The sequence below is a fragment of the Cricetulus griseus genome, chromosome 2 (genome assembly GCF_003668045.3).
Source record: "Cricetulus griseus strain 17A/GY chromosome 2, alternate assembly CriGri-PICRH-1.0, whole genome shotgun sequence".
Classification (NCBI taxonomy): Eukaryota; Metazoa; Chordata; class Mammalia; order Rodentia; family Cricetidae; genus Cricetulus; species Cricetulus griseus.
In genome coordinates this window covers 176,053,385-176,079,427 of record NC_048595.1, presented here as the reverse complement: position 1 = coordinate 176,079,427, position 26,043 = coordinate 176,053,385, and the positions used below count along the sequence as shown (strand labels likewise).

Genomic DNA, 26,043 nt, shown 5'->3' with positions numbered 1-26,043 from the left:
CCTGCACAAGGGGCCTGCCCAGGCCCATTGAGGATGTCAGAATCCACCAGATACTGGCTGAATTCAACAAGCACATGCCTTAATAATCTCCCTTCTTATTGTTGATCTCTTCCTTCTTTTCTCATCCTTCGCCTCTTTCTTATTGGGATAAGCACCTTCCCACTGAATCTTTACTTTCTCCCTGGTTCTCAGACACTTCTCATGAGTTCTTGTTCTTGAACATATGGCCACCTATTTCTGTCTCTTCCTAGGTTGGTCACCTTCTCACCTGCTTGCTCTATCTCAGAGCTTTTTCTTATTTTCAAAATCCAACAACTCTTTCTCTATTTCTTTTTTCCTTTCTTATGTTCATTATTTCTTTATTTTTAAGATACATTCTTCCTGTAGCTTCCTCTCCATACATTTCCCTACTTTTATTGTTGGTCCCTATGCTGGTTGCCCTGTGCCTTTTCTCTAGAGCTTTTCATCTTGTTTCTAGCTTTTCCCTAGCTTTACCTGTCAAGCCCATGCATGAAAGGTTAGAACTGAAAACAAAGCAGCCATATTGAGTTCATTGCATGCTGAAACCCATAGCATGCCTTTTAACTGTTTGCCCCTGAAGAGGAGACAAATATTTGGAATCTGGTGAATGCAGGAGGACAGTGTGTCAGATTCTGAAATACATACTGCTGTCTTACTGGCATATGTGAGCAAGTAGGTTGCACAAACACAGAGATTCTCAAACGCAGGATACCAGTGTAGACATGTCAACATGCGATGAATGAATGGTTGACACACCTTCTGTGGCATCTTGTAACTGAAGAGTGCTGGATGATCATGCAGGCACTAAACATGCTCAGGGATTTGGTCTTAAGTTTGTAACCCCACCCCCTGTCCTGCACTGAAGGGTCTGAGAAAGATAGCCCTCACCAAAGTTTCTAAGAGTTATCTCAGTAACACACAGCCTCCTAGGAAGCCATTGGATTGACCAACACCCCAGAGAATGTTCAGGTCATAGGAGTCAGATAAACATTAGGTCTAACTTCCAACGTGACTATAAGTGATGACAAGCATAGTCTCCAAGGTTTAGGATCACCTAAGAGCCTTAGAGATGAGTGGGCCTTCAGAGTGGAAGGATATAACAAGCTTGCACCTGAAAGAGGATGTCTCAGAAGGCAAAGCTTATTGCCTATTCTGGGTCCCAGTGGACATTACCACAGTGTTAACATATTCAACTGCCAGCAGAAGGAAAACACCACCTCTGTTGTGTGAGACCAGTAGTGGTCAGAATGGAGTTGCCTTGGCTTGGGTTATTTTCATGCCAGGATGAACACAGTATAGTTAGAGTCCCCAGTAACAATGCCAAGATTTGTTGGGGGTGGGCAGGAGGGTTTTGCAGTTCTATGCAGATAAGTCCATTTCTAACTGCATATTGCATTCTGACAGGATACATCCAGAAAACTTAAGCCCAGAATAATTTTTTTCCCCACCAGATAGATGGTAGTCTATGAAGCTGATGTTCTACATAACATTCTTTTCAAAAGCCAATGGTAAAATATATTCAACTTTCCTGTTAGATATACATGCCAAATATAGACAGATTTATTTTGCATTAACTGAAAATGACTATATTTGACAGATTTTTCCTAATATATATTGATATGTATATATTATATATATCAAATATATATCTTTGAAAATGGAATGTGAAAAATATTTGAAAAATGGAGGACAACATTTCCAATCAGGGCTTTGAAGCAATCCCTAATAGACAAGATGAAGGTACAGTTTAGTTCATGGAGCACTGTCTTGGAAACAATTTTGTCACACAAAGTGCTATGGTTATGCATTGTTAGTCATGCAAATTCTTAAAATCAAAGCAAAAAAAGAAAACTGACACTCATCTCATGAACTTGTGTTTGCAGTGACATCCACGGGGAAGGGGTGTAAGGTACTGAACAAAGCATGCACAAGTTAAGCACCTTGATGCTACACTGCCACTGTCAGCTGATGAGGAAGACATGTCCATGCTGAACATTTTACGGAGCCTAGGCCGAGCACGCTCGCTTGTTTTAGGAACAGGGTCTTGTCCATCTAAATCATCAAGGGTGGACTGCCTTGAGATCAGCAGGGTTGCTTCAGTGTAGCAGCTAGCAGCGCAAACAGTTACAGAAACACAGAGTTAAAACCCAGTGGTGCACCAAGTCACATAGGGACAACTGACCAACACATTGCCATGCGGCAACCACACACAACAGCACCACCGACAGGATGATCGTGGCAGCGGGGGCTCCAGGACAGGGAAGGACCTGTTTGGCAGGATAAATAAACAGAAGAAACTGGAGTTGAAAAGGAAAATTGACTGGCTAGGGATAGGCTACCAAATGGCACTCTGGGTGAGACACAAAATAGAGTAAGGACAAGACCCAGGAGTCATCTTACACAGTTCATATCCTTGTAGCTTTGTAGTCCAGTTGGTTCTTTTGTGACTGAAGAAAGTATGGTTTCTTTGGAATTGCAAGTCCAAGTCCATGGAGGGAATTTTTCAACTCATTTGCACGTGCAAACACAATTGTATGTACAATTTGTAGAAAAGATTTTAGTTTTAGCACACAATCTTCAAAACGAGAGCTGGAAGTTCAGGAGTGCCACCACAGACTGAATCTTCCACCTCAGTTTCTAAGTCATATGGACTAAGCCAAACCAGACTCTTTGCATGTAGAAGAGATGCGGATCTGCTATGTAACTAGTTATCAATCAACATAAAAAAATAAAACGATACCAAAAACAACAAATTCTAGCAATGCCAGACATATATTGTTAATATTTCGCTTTTACTAATTACTATTACAGATCATGCTTCAAGTTTGGTTGGGTGTTCCAAGGGAGAGAACCCATTGACTAAACCCCTCATTTCCTGGTACCCAAAGAAATGGCCATAGTGGAGCAGAATGGAGATGCCTCCACAGAAAGGGCACAGCAACTTCTCAGGTGGCAGATTTTAGATGACAGCCACCCCTTTATACCTGGGAATGGTCCTTAGAATGAGGTTAACACCATTTGCCATAACAAAAGCAATGATAAGCAATGCACTGGATTTTATGAGGAATTGTTAGAAATTAGCTCCCTATCAGACCCTGGATTTAAAGAATTACCGTAAAAGGAAACGTGTATTCACTTGCTAAATTCCCATTCTGATTTCATGTACTGTTGTCTTATGTGAAAATTTTGTGGCACGGATGTTGGGACAGAAACTGTAAAGGGAACAGGGCACACTGTGGTTATTCTTACTGGAGGAGGGTGGCCATATGATCACCAGACCTGTCTGTCCAGATGTGCAGGTGTCTGAGGAATCTTCTGGGTGACATGCTACCTCTTGCCAATGCATGAGTTCCCAGAGATATTAATGGAGATGAATTTCTATTTGAAGACACTGGGAGTGTTGCTCAGCCACTATGAAGGGCAAATTTGTTGACTTGTCACAAAGTGAACTTGGAATCTCCTTTTATTTCATGTTAAAAATGAAAATCAAAATACATCACAGACTATACTGGTTCTGGCTTCTCATGAAATAGTGATTGATCTTTTTATAATTTTGCAAATATTTTAACATTGTTCTCTAAGAATGTGATCTATAAGTGCAATACCTCATGACTCCCAATTTTCATTCTGATGGTGGTTTTCTATACCACATGACTCCAAATTTTCATTCTGATGGTGGTTTTCTATTTATGTCATATTTAAAGGAAGTTTCTTGGCTTTATTTGAATTGCTCTTTTTTCTCTGTAACCTCCTAAGTTTGGATTTATAATTATTTAATTTCTTAGTTGAACATATTATAAATCATTATGCAATTAAAATCACAAAACAGGAATCGTGTTTGTCAGTATATTTATTTTTACTTTGTATTTTATTAATCTTTTTGATTCCTTTTTTCAGAGCATTGTTCTAAAGCAGTTACCCTAAAACAGGCCCATGTATGATATCATGGAAGTCTATAAAGAATCTTAAATTTTATGGGAAAATGTATTTGTATATATTCCCTCTGGGAGATGACAGATGACTTCTTCAAAATTCAAAAGAAGTGAACATCATTATCTACTTTCCTTTTTAGTTGTCAAATGTTTGGATCCAGCTAATGAAACTCATCTTTTTAGACAATAAGCAAAAAAAGGAGGTAAGGAGGACAGCCTGAAGAAAGATTACAAGTCACATGAAGGGACAGCATATTTTGAAGAGGGAAAAATGAAAAGTAATAGTAAGTTGTATATTGTATGAGTCTATAATTACATTCTTCACTGTGTGAATGGGAATAATTGCAGTTGAATATGAGCATAAGTTCTACACAAGTGAATCATATTGTTCTGAAACTCTTTTAGACATCAAAAGCAATAAAAGTATAGTTTGTGTTAGATGCAAATACATAGAGCAGTGTGCTTTGGAGCTGTGGAACACTTTCAAGTGCTAGGAAGAATGACTGAGTGGAGGATAGACTGGGTGATGGACTGTACACCATCCGGAAATGTCTCTAGAATTTCACTCACTTCAGTTTTCATCTCATCCTGTCTTTCCCATGGTGTTTTTTTTTTTAAATGGTTGTTGGCTATCATTTGGTCCTAAGGCAGTATATTTGTAAACAAAGATTCTTTTACTCACCTCTAAGCACCCATGCATAGGAAGCAGCATTAGTCAACTTGGAGAGTGTCCAGGGTATCCACACATGCCTACCTTCTCCACCTCGCCCCTGCCAGGCTGCACACATCTGCACACTTGTGCACATCTGCCCTGCAGTCTTCACTAGCATCATCATCACTGTTACTATGAAGGCAGTAGGGACTGAATCCAGTGTCTCACTCAATACTGGCCTGCGTTGTATCTCTAAACCCATGTCCCCAGCCCATCTTCCCTGATGGAGGGAGGAGTTACTGTGAGCTAGACTCACAAAGGTAAGCACTTAAGAAGAATGGAGTTAAATGGATTTGATTCATGACATAGAAATTAATTAGTGGAGAATGATTGCATTTAAATGCTTTGGTTTCCAGGCATAGTGAGAATTTCTGGAACACGATCAGAGAATAGGATTTACAGCTTCTACCCAGGGCAGACATTATGGTTAACAAAATGTTCAAGTGAACTATAAAATAAATAGCAAGTTTGTGCTTCAACAAAACTTGTGAGAGAATGGGAGTAAAGCTTCTCTTTCACAAAGACCTCAGCATGGTCTCTCATGACTTACAGAGTACTAGGAACTGATTGAAAGCTCTCATGGACATTGTCTCTTTATAGCTGTTGCTGCTACTAATAGTCTCAGAAATAAATGTCTGAGAAAAGTGCAAAATATGGACAAAAAGAGAATGGAAAACAAAGTTTACCTCTATGGCATTTTTTTCTCCTAAGAATTATTTTATTCTGGAATTAAAAGGCATCTTAAAAATCATTTCAAATAGGAAATAGATGGTTGGCTTTGAAACCCTAAGAGGAGCTGGCCCAAATATTTCCTCTTTTCATGAAGATCATATTAGCTGAAATATTTGTGATTTTACAGCTTGAAAGTAACTGGGGTATTCCCAAGTTAAAAAAATATGATCTTTTTATTATTTCTGAAGACCTGAAAATATTATCTCTTTTGGAAGAGATGAAGGACTATATCCATGAACAGTTTTATCTACACAAAGCCAATATAGGCAAATACAATATATACATATATATCAGCCTATTGTAAAACTTGAGTTTTTACATATATACATATATATGCATATATACATTTTGTATGTAAATAAAACAAATTTTCTTTCCACACCATTAGATTTAGATCTGTGTCAAATGCAAATATGGTGGCTTGCTGTATTTGAATTTCTGTAATTGGTCAACTTAAAGATGATATTCAGCAACAGATAAGAAATTATACTTCAAAGTAAGAAATTCTCTATTTAACCACTTCTCTTCAATGAATACAATTCTGATTTTCAGGATTTTTGTTTGTTTGTTTGTTTGTTTTAATCTCTAGTGCCAATGATTAAATCTTGGGGCTTCCATGTGCTTGGTAAGTGAGTGGTCAACTAAGCTACATCCTGGGTCCCTTTGATTTTTAATTTCTACTTTTGAGTTTGGTATCAATAAAGTGATACCCTTCCTACCCCCCTCCCTTTATCCAGGATGAAATGTAGTCAGTATTTGTGAAGGAAAAAATATGTTTGGCAGCCACTGTGCCTAGTGGGTGTGTGAAGTATGAGTCTGGGGCCACCTGTAAGGTCTACTGTGCTACCTCAACAGGTAGAGGAGGCAAGACCGTGTGCCAGAGTCAGATGAAATCATGCAGGGGATGACTCTTATTTCTACTTGTTTGTTCTAGAATTGAGTTCAAAGCCTGACCTAGAATAGGGGATTGTTTTAGCTGGTAGATGAAAAAAATAGTTTCATGGTACAGTTTATCCAGGCAGATGGTTCCCCTGGGAACTGTCAATTTTCTTCCTAAGACAGTGATTTGGGATTAGCCAGCCCTATGAATGGACAGCAGTGATTTAGAACACCATGCTGCAGAGACTCCTGAGGATTTCCTGGGTGGACAGTATACTTGCCTGGGAAGAGACATCAAGAGACAGTAAAACACAACATGGTGGTCCAAAACTTGGATTCTGATAGAATCAGGTGATTGTGGATCCTGGGTCTGCTTTTACAGACTTAGGCCACATCTTTTAGCCATGCTGTAATTGAATTTTGTCTTGACAAAATATGGATAATAATGGCACAAAGCATTTCATACAATTTTAAAGGATGAATCAAGGCTGGCTACGGCATGCACTCAATGTACCATCACCACCTGTTGTCCTCTTGCAAACAATGTGTGTGTGACCAAAAACCTAGAGAAGAGATTTTTATTCTAAATTTTGAAGTAACAATTCTGAAAGGAAAAGATCAGTGATATCAACAGAAGGTAGAAAATGCTAGAGCAAAAGATAGTTTGTGGAGCAGCCATTCTGAAAGACAGTAAAGATGTAGCCCCGACACAACCAGTAATAAGTAAGATCCAAAGGCAATGGACCATTCTGATTTGCCTGAATCTTATAAGCTTCTAGACTGTGCAAGTTATTTAGATGAGTACTTCAAGCTGTGCACCGTTGGTGTCTGCTTTTACCCAGTTCAGCTAGAGCAAGACAATATTCCTTCAACACCTCCGTATGGATCTGCAGGGCCTAGGGCACCACCCATGTTCTTGGTTAACTTTCACTTCATGCAGTCACTTCTCACACTGGCTGACATCTGCCTCATTCACAAAAACAAACCCATTGTTTAGAAAGTGAAATACCTGGAGATACTGTCATGGGAATCTAAGCTATCCATCCTATGAGCTGCCTGGGCCCTAGAACCAGCTCCAGGGTGCTCGTCAATCGTGTCCAGTCCCGACTCTCTGGAAAGGTTCATGATGTGGTTTTGGTAGTACACATGGATGCTTTCCCGTGTTGGAACATTACCCTGTGGAAAAGGGGATATCACAAGTGGTTCTTAGGAAAGCATTGTCAGCGGTTCTCAATACAAACGGACATCACAATGGGTCTTATGAAAGCACTTATTTGAACAATGCCAGCAGTTCTCAATACTGACAGCTCTTAGCACGTGCACACACCTACAGTAAGGATTGATGAGATGCTAGTTAATTTAGGGATTTATGGTCATTAGTGTTGCTCAATATTACTGGATGTGATGGTTGATCTTCATTGTCAACCTGACTGGATTCAAAACAACTTAGGACACACTTCTCAGCATGTCTCCAAGGGCATTTATAGAGAAGTGTTTAACCAAGTAAGGTGGACCCATTGTTAACGTTGGAAACACCATTCCACGGTCTGTGATCCTGGACTGAATAAAAAGTGAGAATAGAGGAATCTGGCTTTCCTGGATAGGTTTTTTTTTTCCTCTTTCTTTCTTTCTTTCTTTCTTTCTTTCTTTCTTTCTTTCTTCTTTTCTTTCTTTCTTAGTCAATTTGACATAAGATATAGTCATTGGAGAGGAGTGAACCTCAATTAACAAAAGTTTGGATTCTACACAAGTATTGTTTTAATTACTAATTGGTAGGGAAGGGCTCAGTCCATTGTGGGTAGTGCTATCCCTGGGCTTCTGGTCCTGGGTTCTATACAAAAGCAGGATGAGTAAGACAAAGGGAGCAAGCCAGTAAGAAGCACCCCTCCATGGCCTCTGCATCAGCTTCTGCCTCCAGGTTCCTGCCTACTTGAGTTCATGCCCTGTCATCCTTGGATGGTGAAGAGTGCCGTGGAAGCATAAGTGAAACAAACCCTTTCCTCTCCAAGTTGCATTGGTCTGGTGTTTCATTACAGCAATAGTAGCCTTCATTAAGAGACCAGCAAGAGTAGCAACATTCATCTCTCTCTCTATCTCTGCCTCTGTCTCTGTCTCTCTCTGTTTCCTGCCTGTGGATGCAATGTGACCTTGCCTTACTCTCCCAGTGCCATGTCTTCCCTGCCATCACCACAATAAACTATATTTCTTCAAGCTGTAAGACAGCCCTCCTTGCATCCTTAAATTGCTTTTGTCAGATAGTTTAAAACAACAAAAGGTAAGGTAATTAATATGTTGGATATAATTTTTACATGAGAAGAATTTTGCTATATCACAATAGTCACTTTTCCAGAAATTGGTCCAAGTTTAGTGGAAAAAATTGTCAAATCTGTTTTCAATTAGATCAATTTCACCTAGGTAATTTATTTTCATTATTAATTTTGATTTTACTTTGGTATATTTTATGATTTTAAAAATGTTCCCAACCCCATTAAGGTATAATTGAAATATATATATATATATATATATATATATATATATATATATGACTTACCTTTAAATATAATCTATAACCACCTATGTAACATTTCTATGTATATATATTTTCAAGACAGGGTTTCTCTGTGTAACAGCTCTGGCTGTCCTGGAACTCACTCTGTAGACCAGGCTGGCCTCAAACTTACAGAGATCTGCCTGCCTCTGCCTCTGAGTGCTGGGACTAAAGGTGTGTGCCAACACTATCCAGCTTGGATATTTTGTTTGCTCGCCTTATATCCTAATTTTTTTCTGGAGGTTTCAGATCAAAATTCCCAGGTTAAAACTGTGGTGTACAGCAAACCTATAAACTCTGATAGAAGAAAGTGAATAAACTGGGGATTTTCAAGGACTCCTACTGTGTGTGTGTGTGTGTGTTTATGAGCATGGGACAGACCTTTACACATACAGAACAAAGTGATTATGTAACAGCTGGCAAGAAAGATAGGATTTTATTTAGAATTTTTGGTAAGGCTCTCTTAGTTAGGTTTCTATTGTTGTGATAAACACCATATCCAAAGGAAACTTGGTGGGAAAGAATTTACTTAATGTTACAGTTTATAATCCACCACCAAGGGAAGCCAGGTAGGAGCTCAAGGCAGGAACTTGGAGGTAACAACTGAAGCAGAGACCGTGGAGGAGTGCTGCTTACTGTCTTGCTCCCCATGGCTTCTCCTGTCCTATTTCTTACACCACCTAGGATCATCTACCCTGGAGTGGGCATCATCTTCAGTGTATGTGATGTGGCCCTCCAACATCCATCATTAGTCAATAAAATGTCATACTGACTTGCCTACTGGCATTCTGATGGAGGCATTTTCTCATTTGATGTCTCTAGCTTATGCCAAGTTGGGGTTTGAGGACAAAACAAAATAAACAAGAGCAACAACAAAACAACTAACCAGGACACAGGTTGACAGTCTGAAATCCAAATGCTCCCATGTTTGAACCCCTTGAATATGGACATGATGCCAACAGGTAGGAAATTCTACATAAGGGCTCCTGCACAGTTGCTGTTAAAACACAGGCACACTTTGGGGAGCCCCTTTTGAGGGCCTTACCCTGCCTGGGGAGTGAAGGGGGGATGGCCAGAGGCAGGTGGGATGTAGGGGGGAGGGGAGGGAGAGGGAGAAGGGATTGACATCTGAAGCAAGCTTGTTCCTAATTTGAACCAATAAAATAAAATAAAATAAAAAAAGAAACACACACACACAAAAACATAGGCACACTTGAAATAGTCTAAGAAATTACTTTCAGGGGCCATGCATATGATGAAATAAAGGTAAAATTTCATGTTTATATTTGGGTTCCTCCCCAAGGTGGGTGAAAATATTTCAAAATTGGAAATTTAAAACTTCTCTTTCTCCATTCATTTTGGACTGGAATGTACAAGCCACATGGATTTTTCAGCTCTTTAAAAGTAGCAAGTAGCAAAAGGAAGGCTGGCGACAGCATTACCTTCTTAATCTCTCGGGTCAGCATACACCTTTCAATCCTCAGAACTGTGGATATATCGATATGCTCCCTTGAGATGGAGTTGAGCCAGGTGGTGAAACTATCCACTGTGGCCAGGAATAGGACCCAGGTGAACTTCAGAATATTGAATATCCTCTTGATGATATTATCTAGGCAGAAGAAGCATGGCACAGTTAAAAGGGCATGGAGCACTACCAAGGGCTGTGCTATTGTGACACTGAGGTATACCAATCCCAGTACTGGATTTTGTAGGATGTTCCTAATGTGGTCTGGGCTCCTTATACTTAGAGACTGAAGCTCAAGCACCTGTGCAATTCTCTACGCATCAATGGCGGAACCAAGCCAGACTCAGGTAGGATTTGTCACATCAGTCATGACAGGTCTCCAGACAGTCCCTCGGGGTCCCAGGGGACTAACAGGACCCCTGAAAATATCGGGTCGAGTCCGTTACATATGTGAACTCTAACTATATTCTATGTATAGACTATGCCCTCCCTCACAGTTTGAGCCATGGCTATATTACTTTTAATACTTGCTACTAGATACATTTTATGAAAGCAGTTGATATACTGCATTATTTAGGGGAATACAGAAAAAAGGCCTATGAACACTCAGCACAGATGAATATTTTTCACAAAAACATTTTGATATGTGGTTGGATGTATCTGAGGCATATGGAATCTACACATTTAGAGGCCTGACTGTAAGAAGTCTAGTAAAAGTAGAGATTGCAATTCAAAGGTTCACCTAGGACAAACTCGAGAATAGAAATGGCCTGTGCCTGTCTCATGGGGCCTTTGATGCTTAGGGATTGTTGGTGGAACCTGTTTATTGTCCTTGCACTTGTACTTCAGCCAAACCATCTGAGCAAAATTTTGCAAAGCTCACTCCCCAGGCGGTGCGTGTTCATGTGCTACTTCCTAAGACAATTTGATGAGATTTTACATTAACAACAAAACCCCACACATGGGATCCATCATTTCCAGCAGAAGCTCTGGCATTGCTAGTGTGAGAGATTTGTCCTGGACTGTAGCTGTGACTGGAGACCCTGGAGAGTTGTCACATAGCAGCTCAGCTCTGAGTTCAGTTGTGTTCAAAATGTTGATAGAATGCACACATAGCTCCCAGCACTCTGTAGTGGCTACAGTTGAAGGGCTTTGAATACCCAGAAAGATTGGAGGTTTCACAACTGGTGACCTCACCCTTTGGAATACCACTCAGCTTTGAAAAAGGAGACTTTGGAACAACATGGATGACCACATAGGACACTGTGTTACACCAAATAAGCCAGGTGTGGAAAAACACAGAGGATATCGCATTACACTAAATAAGCCAGGTGTGGGAAAACACAGGCCAGATGATGTCACTTACTCTTGGAATCTAACCTAGTAATACTCACAGAAACAGGGAGTAGAACCATGGTATATGCCCGGAAGGGAAAAACTAGGAAGAACTTGGTCAAGGCAAGTTTGCACTTACATGGGAGAGTTACGTCTAGAGATCTGCAGATGACAGGGGGCTGGTCATTAGTAATTCTGTACTCTGCTTTGATTTATCAACAAGTAGACCTAAGGTGCTCTAACTGTGGTGAGGAGGCAGACAGACAGGTTTATCTGCTGGCCTGCAGCAGTCACTTTGCTATGCACAGGTACAATGAAACTATGTGTTATATGATACACCTCTTACAAATACAGTGATGAAGAATCTGCACAGAAGGACCTAGTCCGTCTGTCTGTCTGTCTGAATCATCTGTGTAAGCTGATGGCCTCTCAATCACTTGCTAGTCGCCTACCACAGGCTCCTTGTCTACTGTGATCAGCTGTGATTACTGATGGCCTGTTTTTGCTCTCCATTAATCTCTCTGATTTAAAGGCCACAGTGTGAACTAGAGTTTGGCTCTATGATGAAGGAACAGAACTGCTCTGAACTAAGTCATCTGGCAAGAATGGCAAGCTTACTTCTGCTAAGGTTTTGCTTTTTTCAAAGGGTCAAACAAGGAATGGAGCCTCCAAGGGAATTCCATACATGATGGGGGATGAGAGGCAGGGGGTGGCAGATAGCAACCTGCCAGGACCAGATGGAGCCAGAATCTTGATCTCTGATGTCCCCATGGAAACATTTTCTGCCTATGCAGCTACCTCCTGCTCCTCAGGATTGTTTGGGCTGTGGCATCCCTTTGTCTTCCACAGGACTTAGGAGGTGAGAAAGAACAGAGGGTCCTAGACTGAGCAAAGTAGCAAAGGCAGTGATGAATGGCCCCATGAAGTGGGGTGAAGGGAATCCATTGATGCGTCATGAAGTGGATTTCAAGAGAGAGACTCCACGACATCTCCATTTTTCTCCATGTTGCCGGTCTCCTATTTAGTTGATTATTTGCTTATTTTGTGTATACATATATGTCTGCACCCATGTGTGGAGGCCAGAGGAGGGCATGCAGTGTTCTCCTGTATCACTCCCTGTCATTCCATTGAGGCAAGTTCTCTGCTTGAACCTGGGGCTCATGTCTTCTTGGCTAGGCTGGAAGCCAGAAAGTCCTAGCGGTCCTCCAGTCTCTCCCTCAACTCTCACCTTGGAACTGGAGTTACAGGCCTGTGCAGGATTTCTGGCTTGTTACATGGGTTTTGGGATCTGAACTCCAGTCCTCAGGATTATGCAACAAGAGTTCCCGACCTTCAAGCCATCTCTCCAGCTTCCCTTATTTCCCATTTATGGAATTCTAGAGCAAGGCATGTAATGCCCATACTTATTTGGAGAAGACCTCAAGTTGTTTTTACAGACATAAAAGGGAAGTTTTGGCATTTTAGAAAGAAAGACTTAGAGCAAGAGCCACTAATGTACTCCAGCAGCTCTTACGGTTTTGACAATTTACTCTTATTTTTTCCCATTCACAAATACTTTCCTAGAAGTAGTAGTTATTAGTTGTTCAACATTTAGTCACATAATTACTTATATTTACATTTGCCCTATGATAATTTACAGCATATTTAAAAATAGCTGTTAGAGAAGATTCCTAGTGTTCTTAACACAAAGAAATGACAAATATTTGAGATGATAGAAACATTCACTAACCTGATGTCATGATCCCACATTGTAAATGTTTACCAAAATATGCATGCATACCACTATTCTATCTCAGTTGACAAGGTAAATTTTTAAGAAGTTCTATTTAAAAGAGAAAAGAAAAATTTCAAGCATATTTTTTTCATGCTCTTATTCTGGTGGCTTCTCCCCAGCACTAGCATTTGTCATGCTCACCCACAGGCACACGCTTCAAGGGCCTTACAACCAGATAGGGACCCAACATTTCTCCCAGCGGTAGAGAGGCTGGATCTGCTCTCAGGAGTCCTGCAACTCAGCAGATACAAGGTTTCCAGGGGCAGGATTGTATTATTCAGCCTCGGTCCAGACTCACTGTTGGATTCAGACTTGGCAGCAGCCTTCCTTACCACATGGGGCAGTGCCATTTTAAAATGCTAACAGCTCATCTCTGTCTCAATTTTGTTACCTGGTCCATCGGATTTCTTTTTGACTGGCCCATCCTCTCGATCGTCCCATTCCACGGGACCTGTGTTATATATAATAAAAGACGTTTCATTATATGGTCTTGTGCCATTTTCATGACTTAAGAATATTCACAAAAAATTTACCAGAACACACACCTGAGAATAACGAATACAACACTGAATACAAACAATGATAGTGATGGGAGTTTGCCTCATTAAATATTAAAACTAACCCCATGGTTATTAAAGACAAAAGCACGTAACAGTGATCCAGAGCTTGACAATAGAAGAGTGAGTCAGAATACACTCCCAAATCATGTCCAAGTCAAAGTAGGAGCCGATGACTGACTGATGCTTTATTTCTAACATAAAAAGAAGAGTTTTTTTTTTTAAGTAAGTAGGCCTAGCAACATTGCTCATCTATCCAACTGTATGAAAATGTATCTCTACTGCACAGAGTAATAAAAATTCATGATATGAGTAAACCCAGGAGGAAATACAGAACATTTGCTTAATATGGGAGAGGGTAGAGACTTTCTTTAGTGAGATATTGACTTTAAAAATATAAAAAATTTAAGCATGTTTTGATATCAAACCAATTTTCCATTGTTTAGATAGTTGTGTATCACAAACTAAATACAAACAGTGAACAGAAAAGTGTGATTATAACACACCACTGGAGAAAACAGAATGGCAGAGAACAATTATAGCTGTATTTGGGCTTTAAACTTGAAAGTATGAATTATATAGATAATATAAAGTAAAAATGCCCAAGATCATTAGGCATGGATTAAACTAAATTTCAATGAAAACACAAGTCATCTGTCATCCCTCAGAAAAAAATAATAAAAAGAGCAGTGAGGGCCTTGTTAAGAAGTTATAAGAAACGTACCTTCCTTTATCTGACATATTGCAGTATAAATTACTAAAGCTCTGTGGGGGAAAATATTAAAATGTTTGAGACATATCCAGTCTTCCTACTTTCGAGAATCTATTCTGTAAGAGTGCATGTTACTCTTAATCTCTGCCATACTTTTAAATGCATCCATGTATAACACCATGTAAATTTTTTGCAAGGATGCCTATTATAGCATTATTTGCTGTGGCAAAATCAGGAAGTAATCTTTTTTATCCATTAATGGTGAAATAATTGAATAAATTATGCATATCTGTACTATGGAACCTTTTATAGCCATTAAAAATCTCCAGCAGCTTCATGAATAGTTAATTGGAGAAATGTTCATGATACATTACTAATGAAAGTGCAAGATACCTTTGTGCACATGAACTCAATCCTGAAAAGTTAACAAACAACATGACTTGCAAAAGAGGAGAAGGCCAATGCCCCATCTTTCCTGAAGACTGATTGTGTGTGTGTATGCATGCATGCGTACACATATAACACATCAGATGCTGGATCTCTCTACCACTTGGCTTGTTATATTGAGTGTAGATTAAATTTATCTTTTTAAACAAATCAATAAAATGCAGTTAAAGCTACCAAGAGATACGGGAAGAATGAAGGTAAAAATGAACAGATTTTATAATTAGTTACATAAGAAATTTTGATTATTTGACTTTCTTAATGTCATAAGGAATCCATAATTACATTATCTCTGTATAGAATCAAACTAGAGCAGATAAACCCAAGAGTCCCTTTAGTCACATCATTTAACTCTCTTAAAAAGCAGTCGTTGTGATGCATACATGAAAGTGTTTTTTTTTTTTTAAAAATCCTTTCTTACATTTAAACACTATGATACATACCCGTTTAAAATGTAAAATACTAGGTTGAAGTACTTTGGTTTTCTTTGTTGAGTTAGTGGTTTAAGTAAGTGCCTGCTATTTTGTAAAATGTTGTTTTTCACTTAAATAATATGTCAGGAAACTTCTGAAGAGTATTTGTACAGACTAGTTTTATGCCAATTTGACACAAGCTAGAGTCATTTTGGAAAAGATAACATTGAGAAAATGCCCCCATCAGGTTGGTCTGGGAGTGGTAATTGATGCAGGAGGGCCCAGCTCACTGTGGGGGTGATGCCATGCCTTGGCAGGTGGTCCTGGGTATTGTAGGAAAACAGGATGATCAAGACAGGAGGAACAAGCTAACAAACAGCATTCCTTATGGCCTCTGTAACTCCTGTCTCCTGCTTTCTTCCCCAAGTTCATACCCTGGCTTCTCCCAGTGATGGACTACAAGCTGCAAGGTAAAATAAACCCTCTCCTCCACAAGCTGTTTTTGGTCATGATCTTTATCACTGAATATAGAAACCTAATTAAGAGAGTATTCCATAATGCCTTGGTTACATAATCCCTTTGAAATCTTCAACTCAGTTGGATTGAAAAATCCCATTTCTCAGCACATGGTGTCCCTGCAATACTTCCTCTATGGTGCAAGAGGCTGTGGCTGCTCCCTTCCTGGAACTCACCTTCCCCAGATCCTTTGCGTCTTCCCTTCTCCTCTTCTCTTGCCAACTTTTTTTTCTCTTTCCTCCTCTGTCGGAGCGCTGTTTTAGGATCTGTAATCCAGGCTTGATAGACGAACTGAAAGAAGAAAGTCCAATTATTTTCTGATTTTTTTAAAACTAACTGAAAATGAAAATGGACCTAAGCCAAGCTTCTTTGATGTAACATTTTTTTTCCTGACAAGTATCCATTTCCCTGCTTCTTATGTTAAGTTGACTCCTGCTGGTCTAGATTATTTCTTCTTGCTTGTTTGGTCTGGCTGGCCTAGAACTTGCTTTGTAGATGTGTCTGCTTCTGCTTCCCAAGTGTCGGGATTAAAGGCCTGTATGCCCACAGCCATCTTACTGCTGTTCATTTGCTACCATACCATGCCATATACAAACAGATGTGGGGACATCTTCACTTGGTGTCAAAGATGATCATGACATAAACTCGGGTAAAAACAAACTGTCGTTTCCCTGAAACACCAATACCATTTGTGATCCTCAGTTACAGAATTCTTGTTTTGCTAAAGCCAGGACGTCTTGATAAGTAGCTTTAGAGGAATTTCTCCTACCACAAACTTTTTAGTCGAAATAAAAAGGCCATCTTTAATATTCTTTTTTGCTTGGGGGGAATTAAGTTTTACACTTTCCTAGTAGCGTTTATGAAAAAGAAGCTATGCAAATGGATGGGTGTTTTAAAGGAAAGTATCAATGTGAGAGTGAGGTATTCCAGGAAAGCAGAAGGAGGAAACTGGTGCCTTGGGTTGCCCTTTGTCAGTTGCATTCACGAGCTGAAGACAGTCACATCAACATTTTACAACAACTAATAACCAAGAAGGAACAGTTTGTAACAACCCACCCGCCACATCCCCCAAAGCATGCAAAAACAAAAACAAAACAAAACAAAACCAAGACATGATATATAAAATCAGCCCTCTAGAAATCATAAAGCCAAGCAGGCATGCTTAACATGCAACACCCGGGTCTCAGGGAAGCTGGGTTTTCCATTGTTGTGATAAGAGTGCATAAGGGGTAGCTGTAAACCCATATATTGTCATTTTATCCTAGATTATTTTCATATTTCAGAAAAATTTGCAAAACACAACGTAAACAGATTGGCATTCTGATGTCACTAGAAAGGAAACATTCGACTCTTCTACACATGGAATGTGAGGAGGGCACAGGGTCCAGGAAAGAACACTTCCTTTTCCTCAGTGGTAGAAACCTGAATTGTATAGGTAATACACACAAATGTAAATTGGTATTATTTCTGGATAACAAATCTGGGAGGTAAACATCCCATGCCATGCTAAAATGTTCTTTATGAAATTAGGATATAAACTGAGGCACAAAAGGATCAAAGCAAGGACTGACAGATCTTTACTGAGCATGTCAGTTAGGGAGTCTAGTCACTTAACTCTCAGGTTTAGGACATTAAAAGGCAAATTTGCACAATATGATTTGTTTTTTAAAAATAGAACTAATAAGTAAGTCTTCAGGTTTAAGAACAGCATAGGATGGCATTTCCTTCAAGAAAAGTGTTATACTACTATTGTTTTATAAAATGAAAGAATTGCCAGACAGAAATTAAAAGGCAATAATTTGTGAGTGTGGCAGGTGAACAGTTGTAGGACAGCCTTTGTTCTGAAGGGAAAGCAAACAGCTGGGAGGGAGAGAGAAGGGCTGAGAAGGGCAGGATGAGCAGACTTTAAGAAGTGCAGAGAAGGGACCACTGGTTATCTGACATGGTGAGGGAGGCTACAGACTCTACATTGGTCCTCAAGGGATGAAACCCATCAGAGTCTTCTTAGTGAGAGGACATGCTGGTCATGCAAGCATAGGAAGCAAGAAGGAGCAACCACATGGTGCCTTGTTGAGTCCTTATTCTCAGGCAAAGCTATCTTAAGATTGTCATTTTGAAAAAAACAAATATTTTAAGGTTTCAGACATTTGACAGAAGGCCAGTTTTGCCTTCTCCTATTTCAGAAAAGAGTTCTGGTCTTTACCGAGTCAAGGAATGGAAGACTCTTGCTGACCTCCCAAATTATGACATTGCAGCTTTAAGTTTCACCTAGATTTATGGCTTGTCTAGGGAGCCAAGCTCTAACTACATCAGACAGAATGAAGACGTACTTGGAAGTATACACAAGTCTGAAGTTTCAGTTAATAGTCACTGCTGTGAGTGTGTTCCCTGACTTTATCTTAAAGTTTATCTTTATTATTAGGGGAATGGGATTAGCCTTTACCAAAAACATCATTAAGCAAAACTGTATATATTTTTTTAAACAGAGAGTGTTTCATTGTAGTGGAGATCTCTAACTTGAAATGATACCATTTTATAATTTATCCTCTAATGATACCGGGACCCAAAAGTTCCTTTATACTATTATCATCATTTAATCATCGTTGGCTTTTAAGTAACAAATGGGGTGGATAAATGCAATCTATCATTTAAATAATTTTAGTTAAGAGTTGAGACACTCATATGTATTCATAGAGAAGCAAAGACAAAGTCCCTGCAGAAACAGCAACAGTGACTATTAATTAAAGTCAGCCTTCTGGAATTTGGAATGAAAGGCAGTTGGAGGGTTGGCCTCTGAGGCTCTAGGTAGACCAGCAATGTGGCCTCTCCTGGGAGCTTCACAGACATGGAATTTCAGGTCCTGTATGACCAGTGGAACCAGACTAAGCATGGAAATGAGATCACAGGAAAAGGACAAGGTACACTGGTCTCTGTCACTATCCCAACTGTTTGCTTGAACTCAAGGACCATCATATTAATGACCCAAGAGTTTTAGAGCTCACTCCTGACTGAGTTTGGAAGGAAAAGCATGCTACAAAACACAAGAAGGATACTTTCTTCTTTGTGGTTTTTAATAATGAAGTGATTATGATATAGGCAGCCTTTGACATCCATTACGTATTAGATGAATGGACAAGTGTATTGTAAACTTTATTGAGAAGCACTGCTGTGCTCCGGCAGTGAGCAGGTGGGAAAGGAGGATGCAGGAATTAGACAGCTGGATCCAAATTAGGAAGCTGGAGACAAACTAACAAAAAGCTGAAAAGGGTGGGGAGTGCAGAACCAGAGGATTCTTTTATGGGTTTATTCGGAATTTTCACCAGCTTTCTGAGAAAAAAAATTATTATATATGTTTTGCTCATTATAAACTAATGCATGCAACCAGATGTCACCCTTTGAAAATGAGATGTAACTCACGCAAAACTATGAGGAGAGTAAGTACATGTCTATCTGCATTTTCTCTTTCTATTTTGTATAATCTCTGGTGTCTACTTTTAAAAGTAGTAATATGATAAGAAGTCTAGTTCTTAAGATCTCTTTTTTGGAAAACTTAGTTTTTATATCCATGTGATATTTTTATTGTACAGTTTATAGAATAGAGAAAATGTAGATACAGCGATGTTTTACTAAATTCTATGGAGCAGAGAGTTACACACTACACATCAGTAAAACATGAAATACCTTTGCAGCTCTGATTAAATACTGAAGAATAGTTTTGGGAAGTTTAATGACAGACTTTGGCAAGGCTAAAATGGCTGATGCAAACTTCCCAATAGCTCTCTACAAAGAAGGACAAAGCAAGAGTAATTAGTAGAAAAAACCCAAAAGTTAACAATTTAATATTTGATGTCGCATGAGTTCATCTCTACAATTAACATTGAGGTTAAAACATGCCAATCACCGAAGCTAGAATAAAATGTGCTAGGCTTATAAGTTAGGAAAAAGAGCACAGTCAGTCATAGCATGTAGTCCATAAACACAGTGAAGATGGTCCATGTTGTCTTCTTTGTTGTACAATGAGTAGTGGTTAGCATAAGATTCATTAGCTTAAAAGTAAGGCTTTTAAGTCATTAGTATTTGGCAAGCACCCTCACCCATGCACACAAACATGTCCCCAAGCACACAGAGGAATAATGGAGCCAGTCAGGCAGCACCACACCAAAGAACCTCCACAAATCACTTGGTTCTTCAATGTCATCAGGAAGACCGGTATTTAAGCTTGTCCATTTATGAAGGCCTATCTAGGGAACAGTGCATGGCCTTACCATGGCCAATCATGAAATTTTGTGGAAACCTTTCTATATGCTTTGTACTACCGCAAATGGGATGTAACTGTTCCAGAGGTAGGAAAAAGAAACATGTACACAGAGTTCATGCCCTGGGCTTTGACAAGGCCTCATCTTCAAGAAGGATGGATTCACTCTGTCCCCCACTAACACTATGTTGGCTGGGGTTGAGACAGCAGGTACCTGAACAGAGAAAACTTAGCTGAAAAAGATCAGAACCGGGCTGGATGATTATAGTTATTATTTAAATAGATTCCAGCATCATTAGGAATACAAATGAAGCTAATTTCAAAATCCAAAGCAACACTTAAATGAACGTTTCAAAGAAAAGCATGTGCTTTATTACGCAATCAACTCTTTCACACAGGAAGCTGTGGGCCCCGCATCCAAGGAATCCGAGCCAATGCTAAGGAAGCTGTCAATTTGCAAGAGAAAATTTTTTGTTTAGAGCATCAAAAATGCTTAAGTGTCAGGGATGAAGCACTGACCCACACCCTGTTCAAATGATGTGGTAGGTATGGCATTCCTGAATGTAGTTTGCAGGGCTGTAGTTTGATTAGAAATAGACAATTTCAGATGTCCATCAGCAGGCTCTGAGAGCTGTATCACAGAGGAGGTCATCTAGGCCTGCAAGCAAGACTTGTCCATTAAAAATACAACTTCAGCGTTTCTAACTAGCCAAGGGCATCATTGTTCACATCCCTCTAGTTACCTGGAATGCTGACTTCCGTGGGGGTTCTTCATCTTCCTTCTTAAGTTCCTCTTCTTCCTCCTCTTCACTATCCGTTTCAAATAAATAATAGTCTCCACTCCTGACCACTGAGCAAGACAAAATATTTACTTATTTCTTGAAAGAGACACAAGAAACCTGGGGGCTCATTCATGAAATGCCCCCCTAAAGACACAAGATGGCCCTCAAGAGGCCCACAGCCAGAGATGTTAGCAGGAAAAAAACAGATGGAAAGAACCCATTTTATCTAGTGCTATATGGTGCTGGCATGGCTGGGTCTACAGAGCACGAGGCCTTGTCTGTGCCATTTATGAGGTTGGCCACTATAGGGTTGACCTGGCAATTTCTTCTATCTTTACCATTTTATAGGGCTTAATCCATTTGTTGTTGAGATGCCAAAATATCTGAAAACTCTTGCTTCACAATTCATCAGTTTTGATCACTTAGACAAAGGCCAAAGTGAAGTGGAAGATTTGGCACGGTCTGTCACAGACAAACCAACCAGGGTGACACAGGATGGTGATCAGTGCCACCAGTCTCCATTTCACTTTATACTATGCAGACCTGGCTTCTCCATACGTGACACATGAGGCAACATAAGACAAGACATTTGAAAGAGTTAAAAACAAACAAACAAAATAAAATAAACAACAACAACAAATACATTGCCACAAGGAGGAAAAGGGTAGGCAACACCAAAAATAAAAACAAGAAAACAACATCTATTCTGACTGCTTCTACGTATAGCTATGGGACTGACTGAGGCACAGCAGCCTTGGTCCATAGGGTTTGGCTCTGTTATGCTTCTGGTCAACAAGCCATTCCCTGGGAGCATAATGAATTCCAAGGAGAACTGTAATGACCATCAGGGACAAAGCACAAACAGTATGGCCTGCTTCTGCCTCATCTGACACTTGTCCTGCAAGAACATATGTCTGTGTCAGGAATGGTAGCACAGAAATAAGAGATGTGTAGAGACTTAGAGACACTTAGGAAATTCAATCTTTATAGGTTTGAAAACATTTAAATTAAATAGAGAAAAGAGACTCACTTCTGATGCTACAAGAACTGTACCATCATTGTGGTAAAGCATACTCATGTTTTCTGACTGTATTTGGGATTTCAAACTGCGGAAGCATCTCACGGGTGGTGAGATAATGTGATGCCTTAAATTATTATTTGGATTTATATCCCACAAAGTAATAGGGAATCTTGGCCTGTTTAAAACCAGTTGCGTGGATGTCACTAGCTACGGTCAAAGTTGAACAATTTTGTCTACAGTATCAGATGACTCCGAGCCTTCGTTCAGGAAGATGCGGAGTGAACGAATTGGGCCTTATATCCTTGAACAGAAGCACTGTGATTTGTTATTCATGTTTTGAAGAAAAAAAAACAGGCCTAGAGTATTGGGTCCAGGCCTGAGGGAATCAATGCAATACAACAGAAGGTAATTATAAGCAAGAACAAACGAAAGTCACAGCATTACATTTGACAGTGAGAAAGACCATGAAAGTAATGCCTTCACTGAAGCTGAGAGATATTGCAGGGAAGTTTTGTGGACTCTACATCACATGGTCATTTGGGACAAACACAGGGTATTATAATATGGAGCATTTTACCCTCATTATAGGCACTAAGATCATCGACAGCTGAACTTGTATTCAATCATACCTTCTATCATTTTTATTCATATGGTTGAGCCCAAATAATTTTTCATGTCAAGCATTGATTTTATCACTAGTAATAGCACCAGTTTATTATATAAACAAGTACAACTGGTACATTTGAAAAAAAAATAATTTTTAAGTCTCTCAGTTCTTCACAAAACATTGTTGAAACAAAGCTAGGAAAATTACTTTTTTTATTGTGTGCTGCTAAGAATAATTTAAAAAGTTCTTCCATGCACATTAGTGCACATTGGAGATGCCACCTTCAGACTGTGCCCAGACACAAATCACAGATGTTGATGTCAATGATAAATTACTTAGTATGAAATGAATTTTTAGAATATCACCACTCACGTCCACAGAAATTTGGCTCTTGAGGTATTTATCAACAAAGCAAGGTTAGGCATTGACTAAGGTCATATGGAACTGAAACAGACACACACTACAGTGGGAAGGAAGGTATTATTGAACAACAATAATGCAGTCCTGTGTGCATGCATAGGCTTGGAACTAGCAAATGTGTCACCACAGCTAACATTGACATCTTTGCTGCTGACCAACAATATCAATAAGGATCACCATCAGTTGACACTGTAACTGTACGTAAACTCAGCTTCCCTTAGAAGCTATTTGAAAATCCAGCCCCGTCATTCAACAGAGCAGTCAGTGGCTTCTGATAACATTCTTCCAGATCTGAAGATGAGTTCTGGAGCAACAAAGACTAAAAACAGTCAAGGACACATTCTATACCTTTTCTTGCTTTCAAACTTGGAAAAGAAAATATGTTATACAGTAGAAACTTGGTACCAAAGTCAGAATAGGATTCCAAACCATGTGTTACAGACAGCCCTGCATTATTGCACTGTAACATGTAACAAGGCACACAGAGTTGAATACCAGAAGAATGTGATATAATGAGGGTGAAATGAATCAGAAAAATTTAAGGTGGTTAACCATCACAGGGAGCTAAGTTGTCACCAATTTGTACAGTGGTTATCAACGACCATATCCAATTCTTTTGAAATGATTTAGATGCCAAAAGGGAGAAACCACCACAGTGACCACAGTGGGAATTTACCCCACTGAAGGGCAAATATTCAAAATGATGTGATTTCTGAAATGGATAGGTCACTCTACACTTAGCAAAGGCCCTTTAAAAACAGGAAAGTAGGCACAGTTTACTTGTGACTTGATAGAACAGGCATCCAGTGCTATCCAGTGTTGTTAAACTAACTAGTGTGCCAATGAACCACAGAGGAGCCACATTGGATTGTGAACCTTTGTCTTTGAACTTGGGCAGAAAATTAAATGGAATTTGTTGTCTTCTCTCTCTCTCTCTCTCTCTCTCTCTCTCTCTCTCTCTCTCTCACACACACACACACACACACACACACACACACACTTTTAACCACACTGTTGAAATTCAACATTAAGGGTTAAATCTAATTAAATCCAAAGACACTAAGCAAATTTCAAATTTCATGCCATTTAAATCAGCTTGATGACTTTAGAAAATGACTGGTGGAGGGAGAGAGGCCAACTGCCGGTCACCGTGAAGCTCATAATTCAGGATGAAAACTGGGATTTACTTAGTTTTCTAAAGGTTTCCTAGTAGCAGTGTTGTTCTCAGCCACATGTCATCTTCTTTGTCTGATCAGACCAGTTGTAGTTATGATGTACGGTATAAAACAAAAAAGGCTGAAGATACTAAACATTATTTTCAAAATAACAATCATTTACTCTTCCACCACATTTAAGGAATCCAGGAAGACTAGCTTATAATGGCTCATTCCATTATAAAGCCATTGGCCAGTGCTGACCTTCTTTTTTTTTTTTTAACTAAGCATAATAATTATAGCCATTGTTGTCCGTACTCACACATCCATTTTTATCATTAGGAGAAACACATTGTAGCTTATGTGGCTAGCAGACTCCATTTTTTCTGGTTTTGCTATTAGTTGGTCACATCTGAGGCTGTTCTGTATTCTAGGCCTGGGTGTTTGGGGTATTGATTGTTGCAGAACCATCTTGAGGTTGGGAGGGGTTAAAGTACAAAGTAAATGCATTTTAGCTTATCCCTCATTTTTATATTAAACACATTCCAAAAACTGTTAGATGCAAATGAAATCAAAGCTCTGGTAAGATAGGGAGGGAGGCTCATGGACAGCCACACCAAGTGCCTTACAAAAGAGTGTCACAGACAGCTAGAACAGAGCAGCCATCATTTTTCGGAGTCCTAGGAGGAGACAAATTTATCCTTAGGGCTTTAAACCACACCGTGGATAGGAGCAGAACGCTGGGCCACAGATTTAGACAGCACACTCAGTTCTTGTCTTCTGAGGTAATACCCTCTACATCACAACTTGGGCTTTCTCTAGCCTACACGCTAAATTCTCTGGCAGAATTGACACATGGGGCCTAGAGACCCATTAGCACTGCAGTATTCTTACACTCTCACCCCCTATCAAGTCACAAGAGTCAAACCATGCATGGGGCACACAGGTCATGGGAGTCTGAATTCTGGTCAAGGATATAAGGGTTAGAATTGATGAAATTGGAAGAGGATCAAGAAAACCTACTGGAAGCATGATCAACCCAAGGCCGCCACCACTGCTTTTTTTTGCCCTTGGCTTTCTGTTTGTCTGCTTCTCCTAAAATGAAATATGTCCAGATATTAATTCTTAGGAAGGGAGCACACACGTTTTGAAAACCACGTTTAAAAAAACTCAATCGTCAAATCTAGATAAATTGCAAAAACACATCAGAGGTCAGGAAAAGGAAGTCTACTAACTACAAAAGTACTCATGTACTAACAGTCCACTGCAAAACATTCTTAACAGCATGCTACATGCTCACTTTCTTCCTAGGATCTGAGGGCATATGTAAAGAAACATTTAAAAAGAAGTATTCTTTGTCAAAAATGCATCTTACACTGAATTTTTTAGTAAGTTAGCATAAAAGAATCAATGCCCATTTTAAAGAGTCACTTAGTGGTAAATAAGTCATTTACTACTATACCAAGAACAAGAAATAGAACGTTTTCTTTTGGTTAGTTTAGTACATGATTGGAAGATACTTATCGCTAATGAAGAGATTCTAGGAACTGGAAAGAGACCATGCATTATTTTTCTATTTCCTTCAGTAGGAAAGCATGCAGGCTCCTACAAGATTATTAGAGCTATAATTGGATAAATCTATAACTAAATATAATTAGTTATATGTTTCACAGTAAATTTCATTGGAATGAGTAACAGCTGAAATTTGAACTATGAATATGAACAAGTGACATAAAATATGTGTGCATATTTAATTTGCATATT

The 26,043-nt window shown here is 39.4% G+C and overlaps 1 protein-coding gene across 1 annotated transcript in view; it reads right to left on the bottom strand.

Annotated features, from left to right (window-relative positions):
- Piezo2 (piezo type mechanosensitive ion channel component 2) overlaps positions 1-26,043 on the bottom strand; it is a 366,290-nt gene that overhangs the window by 35,622 nt on the left and 304,625 nt on the right. The window contains exons 34-41 of the mRNA XM_035438719.1: positions 25,303-25,374; positions 21,039-21,145; positions 19,722-19,820; positions 16,217-16,331; positions 13,790-13,849; positions 10,267-10,433; positions 7,286-7,452; positions 1,962-2,129 (exon numbers count right to left, since the gene is read on the bottom strand). Coding sequence (XP_035294610.1) covers positions 1,962-2,129; positions 7,286-7,452; positions 10,267-10,433; positions 13,790-13,849; positions 16,217-16,331; positions 19,722-19,820; positions 21,039-21,145; positions 25,303-25,374 — 955 coding nt within the window. The remainder of the gene's footprint in view (positions 1-1,961; positions 2,130-7,285; positions 7,453-10,266; positions 10,434-13,789; positions 13,850-16,216; positions 16,332-19,721; positions 19,821-21,038; positions 21,146-25,302; positions 25,375-26,043) is intronic.